This window comes from Peromyscus leucopus, chromosome 12 (genome assembly GCF_004664715.2).
Source record: "Peromyscus leucopus breed LL Stock chromosome 12, UCI_PerLeu_2.1, whole genome shotgun sequence".
Classification (NCBI taxonomy): domain Eukaryota; kingdom Metazoa; phylum Chordata; class Mammalia; order Rodentia; family Cricetidae; genus Peromyscus; species Peromyscus leucopus.
The window spans coordinates 64623907-64649068 of NC_051073.1; the positions used below are offsets into that span (position 1 = coordinate 64623907).

The 25162-nt window shown below is 45.3% G+C and overlaps 1 protein-coding gene across 1 annotated transcript in view; it reads left to right on the top strand.

Moving 5' to 3' along the window:
- The first annotated feature begins 24663 nt into the window (after window positions 1-24663).
- Acap2 (ArfGAP with coiled-coil, ankyrin repeat and PH domains 2) overlaps window positions 24664-25162 on the top strand; it is a 121989-nt gene continuing 121490 nt past the window's right edge. The window contains 1 exon segment of the mRNA XM_028894098.2: window positions 24664-24967. Within this exon segment, the coding sequence (XP_028749931.1) occupies window positions 24915-24967 (53 nt within the window). The 5' untranslated portion in view covers window positions 24664-24914.

The window sequence follows — 25162 nt, forward strand, 5'->3', positions numbered from 1 at the left end:
GTGGGTCAGCAGTTAAGAGCCTATGGCGTTCTTACTCAGAGGACCTGGGTTTGGTTGTAAGTACCCACATGGCTGCTCACAACCATCTGTAATTCCAGCTCTAGGGAATCCATCACCCTCTTCTGGCCTCCAAGGGCACCAGACGTGCACATGGTGCACAGGAATACATGCATGCAAAACAATCATACACATAACATACATATACATGTATATATACACACACATATATATATATACATACGCAAACACACACATATATGCCCTTTGATAGTTTTTCTTTTCTTCCTCCTCCTCCTCCTTCCTCTTCTTCTTCTTCTTCTTCTTCTTCTTCTTCTTCTTCTTCTTCTTCTTCTTTTGATATACAGAGAGAGCACTTCCCTAGCACACATGAAGCAATGGGTTTGATCCCCAGCACCATATAACTGGAGCATGGTAGCATACACCAGTAATTCTAGCACTCTAGAGGTAGAGGCATGGGGACCAGAAGCTTAAGGTCATCCTCAGATATGTAGCAAGTTTGAGGCCAGCCTGAGATTCATAAAGACCCTGTCTGGAAGAAAAGAAGAAAGAAAGAGAGAAAGAAAGAAGGGAGGGAGGGAGGGAGGGAGGGAGGGAGGGAGAGAGAGAGAGAGAGAGAGAGAGAGAGAGAGAGAGAGAGAGAGAGAGAGCAAACAACTCAAGCCTGAGACCTGAGTGTGGGTCCCCAGCTCACATAAAAAGCAGAACATGGTGACATGCACCTGTATCCGGAGTGGGGAGGGCAGAGACAGAAGGCTCCACAGGACTCCAGAACCAACAGCCTAGCCTCAGGAGCGCCAGGTCCCAGTAAGTGGCCCTGTCTTTAAAAGTCAATGTAGATGGCTCCTGAGGAAGAATGTCTGAGGTTAACCTCTGGTCTCTATGTGCATATGTATCACACATACACACACACACACACACACACACACACACACACACACACACACACACCCCTGAAAGACAGAAATAGCTATTTCACAGAAGCAACACAAATAACCAACAAGCATTTGGAAAGGTTTTCAATCTCATTGATATTTAAGGAACATACATTCTAAAATCAGTATCTGTGATATATGTTATAAGATGTAAACTCAACACTATGCTTCTTATACACAAGATGGGTGAGAGTTAAGACATCTGACAGCACCAAGCATTAGTGAGCATCTGGAGTGACATGAATTCGCAAAGTGTGGATTGAGTGCACGCTGCTTGCACACTCAGCAAGCAGACAAGCTGCCTTCCTGAGGACATGACCCAGAGATGCTCTTGTAAATGCGCTCAGGAGACGTGGGCCAGAATGCTGACAGTAGAATCATTTCTGAAGGGAAAACTAAAAATAAAATACATTCAAATAGCAGTGAAGAGTAATGGGAAGAACTCATCTAGGAGTCAATCTCACAAACACGATTTTAACTACAAAGCAGAAAGTTATAGGAGAATGCACTAAGCCCCGGGTCCCTCCTACAAAGTGGAGAAATGGGCAGAAACAAAGGATACACAGATATCTTTTATGCACACGTAAAAGTAAAAACAGGGGCTGGAGGTGTAGCTCAGTGGAGTGTGGGGGTAAGTGAGGGGAGAGGAGAGAAGAAGGAGGAGGAAGAAAAGAGAGAAAAGGAAGGCATCTTTATTACTTTTCTGTTGCTGTAATGCGCCATTATGACCAAGGAAACTTATAAAAAATAAAGTGTTTGTTTAGGGCCTACAGTGTCAGAGGGTGAGTCCATGACCATCACAGCGGGAGCATGGTGGCAGGCAGGCTGACCCGGTGCTGGACTAGAAGCTGAGAGCTCGCATCTTGATCTACAAACGTGAGGCAGATAGAAAGACACTGGGCCTGGCCTGGGCTTTGGAAACCTCAAAGCCAGCCCCCAGTGACACACCTCCTTCAACAAGGCCACACCTTACTGAGGGATCTCTTTCTGTATGTTGTGAATATGTGTTGCTCTGATTGGTTGACAAATAAAGCTGTTTGACCAATGGTGAGGCAGAATAAGGTTAGGTGGGACATTCCAACTGGAGAGAGAGGGGAAGAGGAAAGGAGAGGTGGAGGAGACGCTGCGGGCCGCCACCAGGCGAAGCAAGATGTGAAAGTAAAGTACCAGTAGGCCACGAAGCCACGTGGCAACTTATAGATCAATAGAAATGGGTTAAGTTATAAGAGCTAGCTAGTGAGAAGCTCGAGCCATAGGCCATCCAGTGTGTAAACAGTATAAACCTCTGTGTGTTTACTTGGGACTAAGCAGCTTTGGGACGTGAGTGGGAGAGATGTGTCCTGACCATGGACCGGGCAGGACACAGGAAAACTTCTGACTACAATACCTCCTGATCCTTCCCAAACAGTTCCACCAACTGGGGACCAACTATTCAAACCTATGAGCCTATGGGGGCCAATCTCATTGAAATTACAACCCGTGAGAGGGCTCAGCAGAAGATGCTTGTCATCCAGCTTGATGGCCAACGTGGTCGAAGGAAAGAACCGACCTCTACGACCTGCCCTCTGGGTTTGCAGGTGCGAACCGTGGCATGACTCCCCCAATGAATAACACGCAATTTTTAAAAATCGAAGGAAGAGAAAGGAAGGATGAAGAGAAGACAGTAGTTAGCGCCCAGGGCTTGGTGAGGAGAGGGGATTAGGGAGGAAGTCATGGAGAGGTTCCACAGTTGAGAAGGTTCTACCGTGCAAGCTGGGGGGTGGGGACAAGGCATGTACTACATCACTCCTACACACACACACACACACACACACACACACGCACACACACTCACACACACACACACACACACACACGCACACGCACACGCACACGCACACGCACACACACAAGCGCTGGGGATGGACACAGTACATGTGGGAACCGCTAGACCAGTGGTTCTCAATCTTTCTAATGCTGCAACTCTTTAATACAGTTTCTCCCTCATGTTGTGACCGCCCCCCAACCATAAAAGTATTTCATTACTCCTTCATAACTGTAGTTTTGCTCTTGTTCTAAGCCCTAATGTAGCTGGGTGGGAGTGAGGAGCCTGCCTGACTCCATTTTGAAGGCAGGAGCAATTATGCTATATTTTTAAAAATAAGTTTCTATTTACTGTGAGTAATAGAAAGAGTTGAGATGTTCTCTGTTTCCTGGAACCTGACCTTCTCCAACCCATGACCTTGATTTGTTTTTGAGAATACCCATACCCTCCCTGACCCCCAACCCCTCCCTAATCACATGGTGGGTGACCACATGATGTCTTTTTTTATATTTCTTTATTGCCCCATTACCTCCCTTCTGTAAAACTACTCATGATTTTACTCCTTAAAAAGGGCCCAAGAGGTGGATTCGGGGCTGCTCTCTTTAACCTGACTTAGGAGGCAGTAGCTGGCCAGCTCTTGGGTATACCCCAAAAAAAATCAAGCTTGCTTCAAAATTGGCTCAAACTGTGGTAATGGTCTTATTCTTATCCTTGGGATTAACAGTGGTAGGTACCACATGCCTTTAATCCCAGCACTCAGGAGACAGAGGCAGGTGGATCTCTGTGAGTTTGAGGCTAACCTGGTCTACAGAGTGAGTTCCAGGACAGCCAAGGCTATACAAAGAAACCCTGTCTTAAGAAACCAAAATAAACAAATAAATAAATACCCCCCCAAAACAACAAAATTAATTGTAGTGTAAATATCTGCTATTCAAGATATCTGATATGAGACCCCTGTGAAAGGGTCATTCAACCCCCCCAAAGGGGCCATGCCCCACAGGTTGAGAACCACTGATAAAAAGGAATAGCAAGAAATCCTAATACTTCTATGGCATCTACTTGCAACCAGGCTCTGTCTTCACACAGGGCACAAGGACCAGTGTCAGCATCTGCCCTTGAATTCACAGTTAAGGAGAACAGTGTGGTCAGCGTCTCGGAAGCCTACCCAGGGACATTAGCAGGGCAGATCGGATGCCCGACCCCAGAAGGAAGGCCTCCTGGAGGAGATCCTGAAGTGGCCTGAGGATGAGCAGGGGCCATTCTGCTGCAGAGCTGTGTTATGGGAAGCAAACCTGGGCCTCAGACATGGCAGGCGACCACTGCTTCCCAAGGTACACCCTGCAGCCCAGAGGTCAGCTTTTAGAGAGAGAATTTAGGTTGAATGAGGTCACAGGGCGGTGTCCTAATCCTAAATGACTGGTGTCCTTTAGGAGGAGGAAGGGCTGTGCCACAGAGGCATGCGTACAGGAAGGATCACTTGCGGATCCAGCAGAGGCCATTGCAAGCCAAAGGGAGAGGCTCAGGAGAAATCAAGGTTGCCCAAACCTTGATTTTGAACTTCTGTCCTGCAGAATTGGGCAATAATTTCTGTTGTTGAAGCCGCGCCATCTGTGTTACTGCCAGCCAATGAACGCCCTTTGAATGCCCTGAATATTCAAGGAGTCCTTCAGGTCACCTCACCCAGTTTCCTTGACCCTACCAAGCCAGAAGATGGCTGTCACTCTCCTCCTCACGCGCTCAGACACAGGGAGAAGCGTTTTCCCTAGATACATACTTGAGCCATAGACAAGAGCAGCGGCGGCGGCGGCAGCAGCAGCAGCAGCAGCAGCAGCAGCAGCAGCAGGGACAGGATCCCCCTGGGGACAGGATGGGCAGCAGCGGGAGCTGCGTGTTGGTTCCCGAGGCTGTGGCAGTGCTGGCCGGGTTGTGGCATCTGGAGCAGGTGGCAGAGGCACAGCGTCCTCAGGAAGAGCTCTGGTCTGTAGTTACAGGCTGTCACTGCCTCCCAGGACCTCAGACCCAGATCTCTACCCTCTGATGATCGTTCGGAAAGCTTTAAACATTTACGTTAATTACACGTTTTACATAAATTAAAATGTATCCTATTTGAAGTTCGAAGTCCGATGGGTTTTGACAAATGTCCACACCTGTATATTTACCACCACAGCCAAGATATAGAACATCTGCATCATCCAAAAATTCCCCTTGTACCCTCTTATAGTCAGTCTTTGCCCACTCTCCATCTAGACAACCTCTGACATGTTTTTAGTTGCCTTAGATTAGTTTTGTGTTTTCTAGAATTTCATAGAAGTTAGATCCTCAAGTATGCACTCTTGCTTCTGGCTTCTTTCATTCAGCATAACATTTTTGTAATTCATCCATCTTATCCCACTTGATGGCTGAATAACATCCCACTGTGTAGATGTACCACAATTCGTTTATCCCTTTGTCTGTGGGTGGGGATTTATCCTTCAGCTTTTGTTGTGGTTGTTTGGTACTCATGTAGGCCACGGCCACAGAAGGGTGAGGTCTGTTGGTTGGGAGTGGTGGTACAAGAATAAAAGTGGGGTAGTGGGAGAGACAGACCAGACATAACTGCTGTGCGCCCTGCCAGGAAAACAGTGGGGGGATAGATACCATGGTGAGCTCCGGAGTGATGGAGAGATCAACCTTTAAGACAGTTGTTAGTAGCGGAGCAGCGGCTAAGTTGGAGAGTGTGAGCTCGACCCAAGACGATGCTCCTGAAGTTGGAAGGCAGGTGTCAACAAAGAAGAAGCTATCAGGATCTGAAGACCGGTTAAATGGGGGCAGTTATGGGTGAGGGAGACTTCTAGAAGAGCAGCTAGAGAGCAGCCAGCAGCCAGATCGAGAGAGGAGGAAGTGGACTGACCGAGTTGTTTCTGGTGTCACAAAAGCAAACAAAGAAGGAAATTGGGTGGGGGGGAGTCCTTGGAAACTGGGTGCCTTGGAGCTGTGGAGCTGCATTTGAGCAGAGAGGGAATTTCCTTCCGATGTACTGCCAGGAAGGTGTTTTGAGAGGAAGTAGGAACAGACATGTTTGCTCAGTATGGGCCCCACAGTAAGAGATCCAGAGTCAGTCAGTGTCCAGTCTGGGCCCTGTTACCCTGGGCCTGCTTTCCCACCTCAGTCTCTTGGCTTCCATGTCTTAAACACTGGATGTTTCTTTCAGTTCTGACCTCTAGTTAGTGAGCACCTAGTACGATTAGGTTTCTACCAGGTCCTAAAAGGACCTGTAGCCAGCCCTTGGGTTTCAACTTGGAGGCTGTTCATTCCAGTCTGCTCTGAGTCTCATGCCTAGGCTTTGGCCCTGGAAACTCTGATTCAGTAGGTGAGGCTCTCACATCTGTACAAAGACAAAGGAGCAGTGGATCCAGTAAACAATACAGACAGTTCTGTTACACAGTCACGTATGGCAGATGAACAACGCATTGTTTCTTCCTTCTTACTTAGTTGTCTCTCTCTTCCTGGCAGACTGGCATCATTAGCTGAGCTCATAATCTGGTGGGTAAACACATAGGAGCGCCTGAGTAATGACAGGGATTTGGATGAGGAGGACATCTCTGGGGAGGACCGTCCCTGATTATACCATTCTTTCAATGTTTACTCTGCCCCTAGTAAGTGAAACCCAAGGGCTGGCAATATTCAAGAGCTCAATGTAAAAACAGTGTAATGGTAACACCTCCAAGCCTAGAGCAGGCGGGGCATGTGAATCCAAATCTCATTACTTATTGGGGCAGAGGGGCAAAGAGGGAAACCAAAGCGGAACTTAAGGTAGGAACTTACAGGCAGAAACTAAATCAGGGACCATGGAGGAATACTGCTTACTGCTCCTAGCTGGCCGTGGTTTGCTTTCTTAGGTACCCCATGACCACCTGCCCAAGCACGGCCCCTCCCACAGTGGGCTGGGCCTTCACATCAATCAAGAAAATGACCCCACAGATTTGTCCTCAGGCAATCTGACAGAGAATTCTACTTTTTAAAAATTACTTTTATTTTATATTCATTGGTGTGCTCCCTGCATGTATGTCTGTGTGAGGGTGTCAGGTCCCCTAGAACTGGAGTTACAGACAGTTGTGAACCGCCATGTGGGTGACTGGGAATTGAACCTGGGTCCTCTGGAAGAGCAGCCCGTGCTCTTAACCTCTGAGCCATCTCTCCAACCCCATGGAGGTATTTTCTTAACGGAGGTTCTTCTTCCCAGATGACTCTAGTTTGTGCCTAGTTGACAAAACAAATAAACAAACAACAACAAAACCAGCCCGGACACTAGGTAAGTTCTTTACATTGCGGTGCATCTCCAGTCCTTAGTTTTTTTTTTTTGAAACGGGGTCTCATTATAGAGCTCTGGCTGGCTTGGATTCCCTATCTAAGCCAGTTAGCCTTGCTTTCTCAGTCTCCTCGCTTCCGACCTCTCAGTACTGGAATTACTGGCATGGGCCACCACACCCAGCCTTGACTAAGTTGATGGCTAATACTGCCCCCAGAGAAATTCAGAATTTAGGCCAAGAGATAAAACCTGTTTCCTCCGGTTGGCTGGGTAATCTTGGGGATGGCTCTGGCAGAGTCAGACGAACTGTGCAGATGAAGCAAGCGACGGCGACGATGTAGGAAAGGCAGCTAGAAGGGAACACCTAGCCTGGCTTTACAAGCCTTGTTACCCAATCCTCGGGGTCCATGGAAAACCTGCCTTCCCTGTTCTGGATGCTACCCCACCTATCATGGACCTTTTGTTTGGGGGTAACTCATAATGAAACAAACCTTTTCAGGACAGATGAAACCCCTTTGTTGGGGATAACTCACAAGAAAACAAAAGTCTTTCCGATACAGATACATGATTTAATCTCTCACGTCTTCAAATAAAAATGGCCCGCTGAAGTGCAAGTTGGAAGATGCAGGGCAAGAGGGGATAGTGGACAGCTATTCTCAGAAGAATGGAGGGTGTGGCATTCTGAGTTAGGAGCGGCAGGAAGATCTGCGCTTTCCTCCTAGACAGCTGGGCAACAAGTACGGAAGAGGGGAACGTAAATAGGCACGTGGGCCGGGGAGCCACAGAATGCTCCTCACGATGAGTCACGGGTGTCTACAGACCATGAGAGGAGTGAGCCACAGTTCACCGGAGGCTCGAGGAGAATGACAAGTTTGGAGAAAAGCGACTTCCCCCGTGCACCACGGATCTGGCCACAGATCAGAGATACAGCCAGAGCAGCCAGCATCCTGTTCCCAGGGGTGAACAGCCTAGCGACCCTGCCTGTCTACTCTCTTAAAATACAGCCGAAGAACTGCAGAAATAGCCGGGGTGTGCAGATCGGTGGTGGAGAGCTCGCCTGGCGCCTGCAACACACGAACATCCCGCCCCCCAACCCCCGCCCCTTCCAGTTTTGTTTCGTAGAAATGGGCAAAGCTGAAGGAAAATGGACTGAGGCAGAGTTGGGTGTGGGAAATGACCCAGGAAATGAGACAGAGTGGAGGAAAACAAATCTGGAGGGGCTGAAAGAGAACACTGGTTGGGGAGGGACGGGGGCGGGGTGGGAAAGGCACCGACTGGGGCAAGAACTTGACACATGCGAGGTTGAGCTTCCGCATGGAATGCTTCAGACGCAGCAAGACTTTTAATGGGGACATTTAAGGCTCGTCTGAAGCGCATATTTGGGGACAGGAAGACCTTCTCTTTCTCACCTGCTCATCCAAACCGGAAACGCGGCGTTGTCTTCTTTTTTTGGCTCCTCCCTTGGACTCAGCATTAGACCCTTCTGATGGTCCTTCCCAATGGCTCTTGACTATCGCTGTATTGGTTGAAAATTGTTTACCTACCACATTTCATCTCTGTCCTGGGAACCCTGTCCCCTCAGCCCACTCGCCTTCAAGCTGGGATCAGACTGAGTGACTCTGCTTGTCTCTTGAGTGGCTTTTACCCAGAAGGCAAGGCTCCTGTTTCCCTCTCCAGCTTCCTTTCTTCTTCCCCAAAGGCGAGCACTCTATTTATAGCTCCCGAAGACCATGTGCACCCTCTGCTTCTGGGCTTTAGTCACATAATTCCTGTGACTGAAAGTCCCTGAGGGACCCGCCTTGTCTTCCGCCATTCTTGCTTTTACAGGATTCCTTATATCAGCAGATAAGTGAGCACCCCCATTCCTTTCCCCAGGAGATGTCAGCGTTAATAAAAAAAAAAAAGTAGTCCTGTGTATGATCTGAGCGGAGAACTCACCAAGGCCTGTAAGCTCTGGGGGAAGAAGACTTTATTTCACACAGAAAACCCAGAACTTGAGGCTGGAGAGATGGCTCAGCAGTTAAAAGCATTTGTGGCTCTTCCAGAGGATCGGAATTCAGTTCCCAGCACCCACATCAGGTGGCCCTCAATCATCTGTCACTCCAGCTCCGGGGGATCCCATGCTTCTGGCTCCTACAGGCACCTGTACTCACGTGCTCATAGCCACGTCCAGGCACACATACCTACACAGACTTTAAAATAGTAAAAATATTTAATTCTTTAAAAATCCCCAGAGGTGGTGCACACCTTTAATCCTAGCACTTGGGAGGCAGAGGCAGGTGGATCTTTGTGAGTTCAAGGCCAGCCTGGTCTACAGAGAGAGTTCCAGGACAGTTAGGGCTACACAGAGAAACCCTGTCTCAAAAAAACAAAAACAAACGGACACAAACAAACAAAAACCAAAATATCTCCAGAATTTAAGACTAAGTCAGATCCAAGAACACACCTAAGTATGTTATGAAAGGAAAGAAAGAAGGCGGAGATGCCCAAGTTACCTTGGTTCATGGCAGGAGCTGAGGTGGAGCACTGTGAGTCAGGGGCCGAAGTCCTGATCACGGGTGTTTACTAGCTGTTTTACAGATACAGCTGTCAACATTCTCTCAGAGAAACTACCCTGTTAACCTCTCACCTGCCCTTCAGCCCTAAGCCCTACCCCTATACCAAGGATTAGTTACATGATCCCATTCTCTCTTGGCTTGCCAGGGACCAGCAACCCTTTGTGGCCTGATGCTGAAAGGTGAGCCACCCTGCTGGGATTTTTCTCTGGAGATCTGGACATTCAGCAGCAGACTGAAGTGCTGAACATCGCCGGGAGCAAGGGTTGAGAGGCCATACCAGGAACCAAAACACCTAGAAGTTGCTAAGTGGCCCTGGGACTTATTTTTGTGGCCTGGGCAATGTCTTCTAATAGTTTAAAAGAGCTGTCAACATTTGAAAATGGGAAGTTTTTACATTAAAACCTAGATATTTGGTATCTCATATAAAATCTGAAGGTCTGGTATATTAAACACTGATGCCAGGTGGTGGTGATACGCACCTTTAATCCCATCACTTGGGAGGCAGAGGCAGGTGGATCTTTGTGTGTTCAAGGCTAGTGTGCTCTACAGAGCTGGTCAGAGCTACACAAAGAAACTCTGGCTGGAGAGATGGCTCAGTGGTTAAGAGCACTGCTTGCTCTTCCAGAGGTCCTGAGTTCAATTCCCAGCAACCACATGGTGGCTCACAAACTGGGCGGTGGTGGCACACGCCTTTAATCCCAGCACTCGGGAAGCAGAGGCAGGAAGATCTCTGTGAGTTCGAGGCCAGCCTGGTCTCCAAAGCGAGTTCCAGGAAAGGCGCAAAGCTACACAGAGAAACCCTGTCTCGAAAAATCAAAAAACAAAAACAAACAAACAAACAAAACAACAACAAAAAAAAGAAACTCTGTTTCAGAAAACAAAAACCAACCCATGAAACAAACAACAACAACAACAAACCACTGACCAGAGCTGACCATACACAGGGCACATTCTTTCTGTAAACGTCAGCTGCTGCCATCCTGAACTGCTTATATGAAGCCAACTCCATCCATTCACATTACCTGCTGGGTGCCTGTCTGATACCCAGTCTGTGGAGACAGCCAGTAGCAATGATATATTATATAAAATATAAGTTCAAGGTAAGTACTACCTAAAGAACAGAAAGGAAGGGCCTGTAGAAATGGTTCAGTAGTTAAGGACCCTTGTTGCTCTTGAAGAGGACCAGGAGTCTGTTCTGAGCACCCATATGGGAACCCAACCATCTGTCACTCGAGTTTCAGAGAATCTGATGCCCTTTTCTGGCCACCAGTGGTAGCAAATATGGATGTGGTGCACATATATACATGCAGGCAAACATGCATACAACACAAAAGAGAGAGACAGACAGAGAGAGACAGACAGACAGAGACAGAGAGAGAGAGAGACAGAGAGAGAGACAGAGAGAGAGAGAGAGAGAGAGAGAGAGAGAGAGAGAGAGAGAGAGAGAGAGATTGATTCGTACTGGTCTTAATAAAAACCCAGAGCCAGATATCAGGGTAAATGCTGAAAGATCAGTAAAGGAGCCAGCCTCTAGAGAGACTTTCTTACCTCTACCCAATCCTCAGCCTGAAAGGGACTGAGCTCCTTTCTCTCCCCTCCACCTCCTCCTCCTCCCCTCCCCCAGCCCTGCTTTATATTTCTTTCTCCACCCAGCCATATCACTTCCTGTCTCAACCTTCCTAGTGCTGGGATTAAAGGCTTGTGTGCCTCCCAAGTACTGGGAGCAAAGACATGAGATCCCAAGTGCTGGGATTAAAGGTGTGTGCCACCACTGCTTGGCTTCTATGGCTAACTAGTGGCTGGCTTTGCCCTCTGATCATCAGGCAGGCTTTATTTGTTAGAGCATATACAAAATATCACCACATTTCCCCTTTTTGTTTAAAATAAAAAAGATTATAACTAACAAAAAAACCTTTTATACAATAAGTACAATAACTATATACAATATATACAGTCAACAATTACATTGACAATGCCCAGTCCATTAACATTTGACAAATACAGAGAAAATAATTATGTATCCTGTCTTGGTGAGTCCAAAAGGTTGTGCCTAATTCACTTTCTTTCTTTCTTTCTTTTTTTTTTTTTTTTTTTTGTTTTTCAAGACAGGGTTTCTCTGTGTAGCTTTGTGCCTTTCCTGGGACTCACTTGGTAGTCCAGGCTGGCCTCGAACTCACAGAGATCCGCCTGCCTCTGCCTTCCGAGTGCTGGGATTAAAGGCGTGCGCCACCACCGCCCGGCCTAATTCACTTTCTATTCTAACTTGTATTACCAAAACTAATTTTTATTGTCTTTCAACCTTATACACTTTACACCTCTTTAGTGAGTTTCTTTTCTGGATCTGGACAAGAATTTATAACTATAAAGTCTTCAACTCCATCAGAGACCAGAGAAGGAAATAATAATACCAGAGTAAGCAGGAAGTGCAAGCAAGCAACTTCCAAAAATTGTGAGAAATGACAGAAACAGCTGGCTGCCTGGACAGTCACCCAAGGTTCCTCTGCAGTGTTGAGGCATCCATCTTAGACCTTTAGGCCTAGCTTATCTGACAGACTTTTCTGTGAAGCAGGATTTTCTGAAGGGCTGTCATACCTTGTCTTGGCAAGCATCAGCAGTCTTTTCTTTTGTGTCTGGCTTGCCCATCTTGGACAGCATACTGTCAGTAGTCAAGACAAGGGCACTTGCTTGCCCAGTGGCTAACTTTTGCTACAAAGAGAGAAAACTCCCAAGGAGTTTTCTGCAATGCCCATCATCTTCTTTGAAGTAGATTGGTACACCAGGAGCAGACATGTCTCATTGTTATAAAAAAAAAAAAAAGAACTCATATTATTAAAAACATCTTAAATGTCATATTTTGTATATCTCTGAAGTGTTTGAAAATGACCTGTCTACCTAAAATAGATCTCAGTTTGACCTTGAAACATACCTAACCTGACAAGTTCCATTGTAATAGGTGACTAACTACCAGCCTGCATTTGTTTATTATCCTAAATAGTTGGTAACAACAACTTTCAAGGACTAGAAATTTGGATTACATTGTTAAATAGGTTGTATAGGTACAACACCTTGAACAAGTTTAAAAATGTATATACAGTATATTCTAATAAAATCAATATCAAATTTGTATCAATATACAAAATTTGTATACAATATACAAAAATCCAAGCCAATGTAAAATATTTAAAACTAGTAGTTGCTTTTTTGGTAAAAGTAGATTCAATCATCTACTTTATTATCTTATCATATCTATATCTTCCCTTTTTCTTTTCAGAGTAAATTCAATAATCTACCCTTTATTCATCATTTCTATATCTTTTTTTGAGAGTAGATTCAATAATCTACCTTTTTGTTCTATTATATCTGTATCCCCCTTTTTTCTTTTCTTTTTTTTTCAAACAAGAACCCTGAATATAATCTCCTTTGTTCAGCTTTTTTCCTGACCATTACCAATACAACTTGTAACCAACCACCCTAAACAATGACAAATATCCATAACCCATTGAATGACCAAAAACCATCCACCCTACCTCTTGGGATTGTAGGTGTCATGTTCTTAAATTTACTTCCTGCTATCTGGGGGTGATAGCATCTTTAGGAGATTCTGAAAAGAAAAATTGGGGTTAATTGTCAAGTCTTGGGGGAGGTAGCTGAATTATTTGTTGTCCAGTCTCTGCACAATGGGAAAGTGCAGGGCTTATCTTCAAGTCTTGGCTAGAGTAGTCTGTGAGGCAGGACTATCTCAGCTACCCATCTCAAAATTGTCCTGAGCAGTTAGTAGTCCAAAGCCAATCTTTGGGTGGTGTTTGTCAGCTTAGTGGCTTTATCATAGTCCATGTGGATTCGTTGTTGTGGGGTCCCATCATCTTTTTGGTGAGTTCAGAGATCATGTTAGGCCAGATTATTCCTTTTCTTGGTAATTTTTCCTAGGTAGTTCTCCCCTCTTCTTTGGATGCTTATTTGTTTGAAGGTCTTTAAATTCTTCAAGATGGTTGAATATATTTTTCTGAAAAGATAAAAACAAAACCCTTTCCCAACCCTAACTTTGGGGAGTTTCCCTTTTGGCAAGCTATGTCTGATCAAATGAAAAGCATTTGTTAGTTTTATGGGTTAGTTTAGATTGAATGGCCACACTCTTTGATGAACTGTCATCTCTTCTAATCAAAAGGTCTTTCTTGTTCAAATCTACTATTTATAGTACTTGCTTTATGGTTTCTTCTGAATTTTTTGTTCTCTCTTCTATAGCTCTTCTATCTTCCAGAGCAGTATGGTTTCTTACAATAGGCATTAGGTTTTTTAATTGCTCTGGGAAAGAGTTTCCTCCACAATGACAGGAAATGACTGAACTAAATTTGACATGGGGTCCTGAGAGAGGCCCCCAAATGCGTTTTGTGATGGCAAAGGGCTACCTTGTCTGTCTGTCCCTTGTTGATCTATATTCATTAGTCCAATACCTGCCTTTGCTACACCTTCTGCATAATCCAGAAGTGAGGGCTGTTCTGTTAGGATTATTTTTAGCAAAAACATTGTTTCTAGGAACGCCCTGTTTATAGTCCCTTTTTAGGTGACCTTGTTTACTGCAATTGAAACACTTGACATTTCCATTTTCCTTCAAACCTCTGGGGACTACCTCTCTTATCTAAGCAACATCATGGTTATGAGATTCAATATTGATTGTATCTCGGATCCATTCCTTCAAGAGTACTGATCTTGCCTTAATGGCCCAATTACCCTTTTGCATTTTACATTAGCATTTTCAAAAGCCAGAGGTTCAATTATTATTTGTCTAGCTTCTGAATTTTGTATCATTCAATTTAATGCTGAATTCCATCTTTGTAAGAAATCAGTGAAGGTTTCTTTTGGGCCCTGCATAACTTTAGTAAAAGACTCAATTTTCTTTCCTACTTCTTCAGTTCTGTCCCAAGCATTCAAGGCTGCTGCATGGCATAAAGCCAGGGTGTGGTCATCATATAAAGATTGCCTATCTACATTACCATAATGTCCCTCTCCAAGATGTTGGTCTTAGGAGATTTCCATGCCTATAGCCCTACTTCGTTGCTCAATGGTCTTAGCCTCATCTTTACACTAGTTCCTCCATTGTAATTGGGGACCAGCCTCCAAAACTGCTGTAACCAAAGCTCTCCAAACAAGTTGACCCACGAGTTTAAGATCTGCTTCACCAACGGTGAGTGCATACCATATGAGATTATCCCTTCCTTGAATCTCCTCAAATCTAACATTTGCACAGGAGTCCATTCATCTCTTACACAGTCTGGGGGATATGTATCATTTGGCAGTTCCTGTAAGATTACTGGATAAATTAAGGTTGGCTGTTTGAAAGCCTTACGCTGTTCCTCTCTAACCTTATAATGCAATGCTGAGATTGGTTCTCCTTTAAATTCCTCTGTCTGGGTCTGAGTATCTCTATGATCTGTTTTAACAAGTTTTTCCTAAATCTTTTATCTTGGCACTCATACTGACCAACAAATAATATTTATAATTGACATTACATAAATCCCATCTAAATTAATTATCCCCTCATTTAATTTCTCCATTTTCAAACCATCCAGCGTATTAACATACATAACTCCTTCCATTGTAATAACGTTTCCCATTTTTTAATGTGGGAAAAAAACTGTCTTTTTTCTTTTTTAAAAAAACTAATTCCCCCTTTTTAAGACTCCCAATTGACTCACCAAATCTGCTGACGATGACGATTCAGATGACGGTAAAGTGAGGCAGCTACCTAGTGTGGCAGCAGGCCGAGGAGGGGGTCCAGGGAAAGCCACAACCTGCCAGGAGAGGGAAGAAGCCAGAGAGCCAGCTGTCTGCACAGGGGAACGGGCAAAAGCAGCTTAACTCCTGTGGCTTTTGGAGCCCCAAAACCTGTGTAGCCTGCTGCAGAGAGGCTACAACAGAAAAACAAAACAAAACAAAACAAAAAAACAAAAACAAAAACAAAATCCCAGATTCCCTCAGAGGGCTGGGGGAAGGAAAGAAAACTCTAGCTGGCCTCATGTAACTCCAGGCTGAGCCAGTGGCTACAAAGTCACAGGCAAGCAGCTTGTCCGTGAATTTGTGCTCCACGTTGGGAGCCAGATATAGCACAAATTCTTATTCGTCTTAGTATTAAAAACCCAGAGCCAGATATCAGGGTAAATGCTGAAAGATCAGTAAAGGAGCCAGCCTCTAGAGAGACTTCTTAACCTCTACCCAATCCTCAGCCTGAAAGGGGCTGAGTTCCTTTTTCTCTCTCCTCACCCCCACCTTATCTTCCTTTCTCCACCCAGCCATATTATTTCCTGTCTCAACCTTCCTAGTGCTGGGATTAAAGGCTTGTGTGCCTCCCAAGTACTGGGAGCAAAGACATGAGATCCCAAGTGCTGGGATTAAAGGTGTGTGCCCCCACTGCCTGGCCTCTATGGCTAACTAGTGGCTGCCTTTGCCCTCTGATCATCAGGCAGGCTTTATTTGTTAGAGCATATACAAAATATCACCACAGAAAGAGAGGTGGGGTGTGTGAGAGAGAGAATACAGACCCTAGGAAAGAAAAAAAATAGTCCCCAGAGGTACCTGGAGTCTTGTGCTTCCCAGTTCCAGTATCTGACCACAATCCCTTCCATCGTAACCCATCTTCTTTACATAAATAACAATGCAACCAGCTAAGCAAAGGCAATGAGTCACTAGGGAATTGGAGGCTGACAGCAATGAGGAACGCAAGATGGGGTTATGTTTGGATGACACATTCTCCAATAGGAAATTCTTGCATGAAGAGGGGATATAAACTGTAAGTTAACAAGTGTCAGACTCTTGCTGCCAACACATCTGGAACCAGGAACATACCAGGAAAGAGTAAACAACCTCTCCTCAAGCAGGTTCATAGTAAAAAGTTCCTTCAAAGGAAACCAGGGGCATTCTGGGAAAGGAAAGAAAGCTACAGTGTTCAGGGTTCTAGAGGGTTGGCAGAGAAAAAGACTGAGGCAGTCTAGATGAATACATTTGGGAAAGGTTTAATGTTTGACTATTTACATCCTTTTATTATTATTGTTTTTGTTATTATCATATTGATTTTGGGGGAGGGGTACAGGACCTCATAATACAACCCAGGCTATCCTGGGACTCTCTATGCAGCCCAGGTTGGCCTCAAACTCATGATCCGCCTGCTTCAGGATCCCATGTTCTTGGGTTACAATCATGTATCATCATATTCGCCAACTTACATTTTGGTATCGTGTGGACTGGGCCTGGTGACTAACTTTAATGGTGTCTTGGAAAGAAAAGAGAAAAGACTCCTAAGGAGATGAAATTTGAGCCATGTGCTTTTATTGGTGGTCGTGGTGGTGACGGGTGTCTTACAAGGGGCCCGGTGAATGCTAGACAGGTGTCATACTGCTCTGTCCTCCCCTATGATACTGCAGAAGCAGACAGCCACAGTGCTAAGCAAATTCTCCAGGGAAGGGCGGGCAGCCTGTAGTTAAGAGTTTGGCATCATGGAGCTTGTGCTTGGTCTGAGTCACCTGGAATGTTATTTTTATATCTCAGGTGTTGGGGAATATTATCTTAAGGTGTGTTACTTTTGTTTATGTTGCATTTGTTTAACTCTGTGAAGCTGTGATACGTTGCCTGTCTAAAATATCTGATGGTCTAATAAAGAACTGAATGACCAATAGCCAGGCAGGAGAAAGGATAGGCAGAGCTGGCAGGCAGAGAGAAGATATAGGGGGAGAACTCTGGGATGAAGGAGCAAGAAGAGAAGGAGGAGGACATGAGGGGCCAGCCACCCAGCTACACAGCAAGCCACCCAGTAAGAAACAAAGAAAGATGTACAGGAATAGAGAGAGATAAAAGCCCAGAGGTGAAAGATAAATGGGATAATTTAAAGTTAAGGAAAGCTGGCTAGAAACAAGTCAAGCTAAGGCTGGGCATTCATAAGTAAGAATTCATCTCCATGTATATTTATTTGGGAGCTGGGTGGCAAGCCCCCCAAAGACCAAAAACAAAAAACACTACTTGGGGGCCTCACTTTCCATTATTATGAGGATAATAATATTGAGTTTCTTTTAATCTCAGCTCTACTGCTCCTACCTTACCCCATTTTTAACATCTCTTAATTTGGGACATTTCTTACTGTTGATACCTCAAAATGCTGGCATGATCATAGTGCAAAGAAAAAAAATTGTGACAATATTCTCAATAACTGGGCATATGCAAATTTAACCTTGTACAGAAAAAGATGTTCATTTGCTAATTAGCTGAATTATTTGCATTTGTGGTATTGTGCAGTTGAAATCTCTCTCTCTCTCCCACATACAAAAGTAGTGAGTTTCATTGTGACATTTTCATGTATGTATCATTTGTTCTTATTCACCTAAACACCACACCTGTTGCCATTCTTCATTCCCCCGATTCTTGACTCCGCTCTGCTCCCAGTTCCTCCTGCTTTCATGTTACATGTTGTCCTAGTTTGGATCTCTGTTGCTGTGATAAACATATGACCAAAAAGCAACTTAGAAAAGGGTTTATTTGGCTTACAGGTACAGGACCACCTGCCTAAGGGTGGCACTGCCCACAATGGGCTGGGTCCTACCGCTTCAATATTTAATCAAGAAAATGTCCCACAGATTTGCCTACAGGTCAATCTGATGTAGGTGATTCTTCAATTCACATTCCATCTTTCAAATGACTCTAGCTTATATTAACTTGACAAAAAATTTAACCATCACAATTGTCCTCTTGTCAGCTTGACACATAAACACTTTACTATGAAACTGTAACCTTTCCTTTCTTGTTTATTCCCAAGATGTTTTTTTTTTTTTTTTTTTTTTTTTTGGTTTTTTGAGACAGGGTTTCTCTGTTCCTGGAACTCACTCTGTAGCCCAGGCTGTCCTCGAACTCACAGAGATCCACCTGGCTCTGCCTCCTGAGTGCTAGGATTAAAGGTGTGTGTCACCACCTCCTGGCCCAAGATGTCATATTAATATTAATATCGTATTAATACAATACAAACACAGTATAACTTTAAAAGTCCCACCATCTTTAAAATAATTCAAACGCTTTAAAAATTTAAAGTCTCTCAACTTTGGTCTTTTGCAAAATAAAAAATAACTTACTTCCACTTTCTTATTCTAAGTGAGGAGAACCAAGGCACAATTACAATTAAATACAAACAAAACCCAAGTAAAACAACATAAACAGCGAAGTGTCTAATGTCTGGAACTCATCCAAGATCTTCTGGGCTTCAGTTGACTGACTCGGGCAGCTCTGCCTCTCTAACTTTGCCAGCCACAGCACATGTGGTTTGTCCCATAGGTTAGGCTTACTCCACTGCACACTTGTGGATGTCCTTGGCGATCACCCCACCATCCTGACATCTCCAAAATGCTGAGCATCTCCACTACAGCTAAGGTTGCACCTCGATCACCGGCCTCCTGGCCTCAGTGCCAAGCTTCAGCTGCTCTCTACCCACCCTTCAATACTGCGGATCTTATGTCTCCAAAATCAGTACCACATAGGAGACCCTTACCTATTATCAAGTTCGGCTGCAAGCGTGAGGTGCCTTGCATCTGCCTTGCCTCCTCTGGAACACAGCTGCTGTATGCTGACCCTGAGGAAATACTTCCCAGAAGAAATACTTCCCAGAAGATTTTCGCCTCGGGATGCTAGTTCCTTATTAGGCACAGCTGATTTTTCAGCTCCCCCTAACCAGCATCAGTTGTCCCAGCAGTGCTGGTCTCTTGTAATCACAGCTGATCAGAAACCACAGATTCTTAATTACAATGTATCATATAAACAGTCCTGCTAGGCTCTCTATTTCCCTCTGAAACTCACAGCTGAGTGTTTCTCTCACCTGCATTTTTCTCAACACTACTTATCTTTCAAGGTCCCATAGAATGGCTCATTAAGCTTTGAGCACTAATGGCTTTTCCATTCCAAAGTTCCATACACTTCCACAGTCCTCAGCAAAACAATACGGCCGTGGCTGACACAGGAGGAGCCCACTCTCTGGAACCCATACCTGCCCAGCTTGCATTCTGTGCTTGTGATAGAACTCCATGAGCAAGAGCAACTTAGGGAGGAAAGGGGCCATGCGGCTTACAGGTTGAACCCCACTTCCCCCACCCCCCACCCCCGTTAAAGGAAGCCAAGGCAAGAACCTGGAGGCAGGAACTGAAGCAGAGAGAAGAGAGAACCTTGGCTCACTGGCTTGCTGTCCAGGGCTTGCTCAGCTGGCTTTCTTACACAACCCAGGACCACCTGCTTAGGGGTGGCACCACCCACAGTGGGCTGGACCCTCCCACATCAATCATTGGTCAAGAAGATGCCTCACAGACTCACCCATAGGGCAATCTGAAGGAGGTAACTCAACCGACAGCCCCTCTTTCCAGATGCCATTAGCTCGGTTTCAGGAAGCACACACACACACACACACACACACACACACACACACACACACATATATATATCCAGAAATGACAAGTCTTGACTCACCCCCAGCAGGACTATAGGATTTCAGGTGGTTAGACAAAAGTCAGCATTCCTCCAGTACTTGTGAAACAGGTTCCCATCTGTCCACCGTAAGGAATCATTTCCCTCACCTCTGGCAAATAGGGACATGTAGTTCCCCATTGACATACCTGTGGCAGCTGTCAGCATATCAAAGTCCATGCTAGCTCCCAGGCTCCCCCAGCTCCCGTTTACAAGTACCCGTTCTGCATTTCACCACCTGGATGCATTCGTCCAGGTTCCTCTCACCTCCGCACCTACCCTAAACTCCCAGGCCTGTTGCACCTCACAGGCTTCTCTCTTCCCAGAAACCTTCGAGGTTTCCTCTTCCTCTCCCATTCTCCCCTCTCTTGCAGATAGCCCTGGCCATGTCCACTCTGCTGCTTTCTCTTTGCTCTGGACTCTTCCAGATGCCTCTGGATATTTTCCCCCTAATCACGGAGTGGCCATTTTTGTGGTTTCTCTACTGTGCCCCCTTCATATACAATATCTAGGAACAGTTACATGAACATATAAAAATTTAAATGTAGATTCTGCCTACGAAAGAAAATATTGTATTTGTCCTTATGAATCTGATTATTTCATATACCCTGAGTAAGTCTCTGCAGAGTAGGATGTCGAGTCCTTTGGGCATAAGCCAAGGATGTTACAGCTGGGCATATGGTAGATTTATTTTAAGCTTTTTGAGAGTTCTCCACACTGATTCCCAGAGTGGCTTGCACAGGTTTGCAAACTCCCCAACGTGAGTCAGAGTTCTCCTTTCTCCATATCCTTCCCTACATTGGTTGTTGTTTTGTTGATCTTAGCCATTCCGACTGGGGTAAGATCAAATCTCAAAGTTTATTTTGATTTGCATTTCCCTGATTGCTAAGGCTGATGAATATTTTTTTCGGAATATTTCTTAACCATTTTTATTTCTTCCTTTGAGAATTCTCTGTTCAGAACCATAGTCTACGTTTTTTAAATTGGGGTGTTTGTTTTCTTAATTCTTTGTTTTTTGAGTCCTTCATATGGTCTGGATATTAATCCTCTGTCAGATGCATAGCTGACAGATGGCAAAGATTTGCTCCTATTTGTGGGTTTCCTCGCTACTTGATTTTTTTTCCCTAGCTGTGCAAACTTTTTTTTTTTTTTTTTTTGTTTAGTGAAGTCCCCCTTGTCTACACCTATATTATGTAGGTACTGCCTATGTTTTCCTCTAATGGTTTCAGGTTTCACATTGAGGTCTTTGATTCATTTAGAGTTAGTTATTGTATAAGGTGATAGATACAGTCTAGCTTCGTTTTAAATATAGTGATCTCAGGTCCCGAATCCATTGACAGGCAAATATCATCATTTCCTCCTTACCCTCTATTCATCTGTTCACAGACCTCGAGGCTGGTTCCCTTATCTTGGCTGCGTGAAGCAGTGCCTCAGGAAACATGGGTGTGCAGGTCCCTCTGTGGTGTGCTCACGTAGACTCTTTCGTATGTATGCCTTGGAGTGGTGTAGGTATATCATATCATTTTACAGTCATATGACAGCTCTAACTTAGTATTTGAGGACCCCCAGAATGACTTCTATGGTGACTGCACCAAGTTTACATTCCCACCAGTGGTGTATGAGGCTTCTTCTCTTTCCAGACCCTTAGTAGCATTTGTTCAGTTGGTTTTTCCTTCCTTCCTTCCTTCCTTCCTTCCTTCCTTCCTTCCTTCCTTCCTTCCTTCCTTCCTTCCTTCCTTCTTTCTTTCCTTCCCTCCCTCCTTTCTTTCTTTTTTTTTTTTTTTTTTTTTTGTTTTTGTTTGAGACAGGTTTCTCTGTGTAGCCCTGGCTGTCCTGGAACTCACTCTGTAGACCAGCCTGGCCTCCATCTCACAAAGATCAGTCTGCTGAGTGCTGGGATTTAAGCTGTGAGCCACCACACCTGGTGTGGTTGGTTTTGTTGATCACCATTCTGACTCCAGTGAAAAGTAATCTCAGTGCAGTTTTGATTCGCATTTGCTTGATGACTAAGGCTACTGAGCACTTTTTTTTTTCATTTTATTTCTCCCTTTGAGTAATGTCTATTTGATCCATTATCCTGTGTATTAATAGAACTTAAAAAAATTGTGTTTAATTTTTGGAGTTTTTTCCCCCCCTTTAATTAAAATTTACATTTCTTTTTTTTTAAAGTGTGTGTGTGTGTGTGTGTGTGTGTGTGTGTGTATGTGTGTGTATGTTGGGGCTAAAGAGATGGTTCAATGCTTAAGAGCACTTGTTTTTTCAGAGGACCTACATCAAGTTGCCCACAACTGCCTGTAACTCCAGCTTTGGTGAATCTGACACTCTTATTTGGCCATTGAGGATACCAGAACACAGGCGGTATACACTTACAAGACAAGCACACATACATTAAAAAGGAAATACAAATTAGTGTGTGTGTGTGTGTGTGTGTGTGTGTGTGTGTGTGTGTGTGTAATGCACAAGAGTGTGTGAATAGGGACATGAACTTTCGACAGCATGTGTGCAGGTCAGAGCACACACAGCCTTGGTAACTGGTGCTTTCTTTCCACTGTGGGATCCAGGATTGTGCTCAGGTTTGGTGGCAAGAGCCTTTTCTGTTGAACCATTCTGCTGACCCTCGAGGTCCCCCCTTCTTGTTATAGATTCTAGATATTAATGCTGTCATGTATAATTGACAAAAGTATTTCCATTCTATAAGATGTCTCTTTACTTTGCTGATTTTCTTTAATTTTTAAAAATAAAAAAAAAATGCCATGTAGAAGCTTTCTGGGGAATGTGTGTGGTACATGCACGTGTCTGTGCTCATGTGTGTGTTCATGCCTGTGTGCTAGAGGTAAATGTTGGATGTCTTCCCATCTGCTCCTCATCGTATATTTGGAGATAAGTTATCACCGAGCCTGGAGCTCCCCAGTCCAGCCTTTCTCCACCCACCAGCCCTAGGATGACAGCACACACCACCATATTCAGCTTTTCACATGGGTGCTGGGGATCCAAATACAGGTCCTTGTAATTGTGTGGTAAGCAGCTTATGGATATCGCTCCAGACCTACTGTCGTTATTTTATATGTAGATGTCCAGGTTCCTCAGCACTGCTCGTTGAAGAGGCTGTGATCATTTTACCCCAGTATGTTTTTGACATCTCTGTCAAAGATTTGGGAGTGTAGGTGTGTGGTTTTCATTCTGGGTTTCGTGCTATTCCACTGCTCTGTCTGTCTTGTTTTGTGCCAGTATCATAGGGTTTTTGTTACTATGTCTATGTTTTTTTGAGACAGGATGTTACTATGTAGCCCAGGCTAGCCTCATACTTCAGATCTTGTGCAGCTGAATTTTAATTTGACCCTCCAAATACCACTTTTAAGGGTCTTGCAACAGGATGATGAAACATTGACACGGTAACTTACTGTATTTGCCATAAATCATCAATGCAATCAAATGTAGCATAAACGGCTAATTCTCAGTAAAATTACAATTCCCGAAAAGATTAGTCTGACCAGTTGATATATTTGAGGGCACTGAACGTTTAACAATCAGTAATTTATAGCTATCAACAGGACTATGTAGATCAAGGAGACCTCTGCAGATCATAGAGATATATAATTCAATTAAAAAAAAAAAGAAATAAAACTTCTAATGAAAGAAGAAACATATACAATGCTTGTGTGTTCATTGAAAAGTTTCAGAATTATGCTGGTACTTTCTGAGTGTAGGAAGAGATCAAGGTGTAACTGGAGGTTATGAAAGCTAGCACACCATCACTTTCTAACACAGGCAAATGGTTAAAGGTTATATAGACTTCAGATAGCAAAAGTGAGCCGGCTGAGGCTTGACCTTTGACTGACCTGTAAAGAAGACAGTAATGCAATTATGACAGCCAACAGTTACTGGATGTTTACTGTGTGACACCGTGTCAACTGGACAGTTCTTATCAGATCAGCGCTGGCTGTGTAACGTGGGAAAGCTAGGAGATAAGTCTAGAAGTTGCCTCCAGGTGTTCATAGCCACTGGGTTAAAACATCCAACCTATGCATTTTTACAGATACACCTATACTTTTAAGGGTGATTTGAATATAGTTTAGACATTGTACTTCCAGGAAACGGTCCCTGATTATATGAAAAAGTGTAATATGGAAAGATGCAAGGCGCAATTTCCAAATTATTTAGCGTGGACCAAAAAGGCGAAAGGTTATCAAAGGTGCCCGCCCTCACGCCTCTCCTGGCCTCAGTTTCTCTAAACTGAAAGGCTTAGTCTAGTCTCTTCCTTGTTATAGTTTCTGCTCCCAGACCTCTACAGATTGCTGCCAAAGCTGCGTTAAGGAGTACATCTTCCTTTTAGACCCGAGGGAGGGGTGGGGGGCGGCGGCGGCGGTGGTGGAGGGGGCGGGGGTGAGAGCAAGGCAGGCCACGTGACTTCCTTCCTTCCCAGGGCGCCTGCGTGGCCGGCCTCCTAGCAACCCGTGCATCCCGCCTAACGACACCCGCGCGCCGCGGTTGGCTGTCGCGGCGGCCGTGCACCTCCCGCGGGCGGTGCTGCCGGAAGCCCCTCCCGTGGCCGCGGCTCGGTGGCTGGCTGGCCGCGGCTGTCACTCCGGGGCGTTTTCCCCGGCCGGCTCTCAGCTGGGGCGGAGGAAGAGGCGGCCTGGGCCTGCCGAGCCGTTGCAGTCTCCGCGGCTGCTATGCCCAGGGTGCGCGGCGCCCTCCGCAGCTCCGCGCAGCGCTAGAGGCGGCCGAGCGCTCGCCGACGCCGCCCGGATCCCCGGTGCCTCCGCTCTCCCGCTCCCGCAGCTCCCGCGGCTCCTCCGGCGTCGCCTGCGAGGCCAGGCAGAGGCAAGATGAAGATGACGGTGGATTTCGAGGAGTGTCTGAAGGACTCGCCCCGCTTCAGGTAACCCGCCGTGTCGCCCGGTGCCTCCCGGAGCCGCCTGTCCCGGCGGCGGGGCGTGAGAGCGGGTCTTGGGGAGCGGCCGCTGACCCCGGGATCGCTCGTCCACCCGGGGAGCCTTTGCTGGCTGGCCACGGTAGTACCCGCTGGCTGCGGGAGCACCGACTGACCCCGGGAGCACCCACCAGCCCCCCGGCA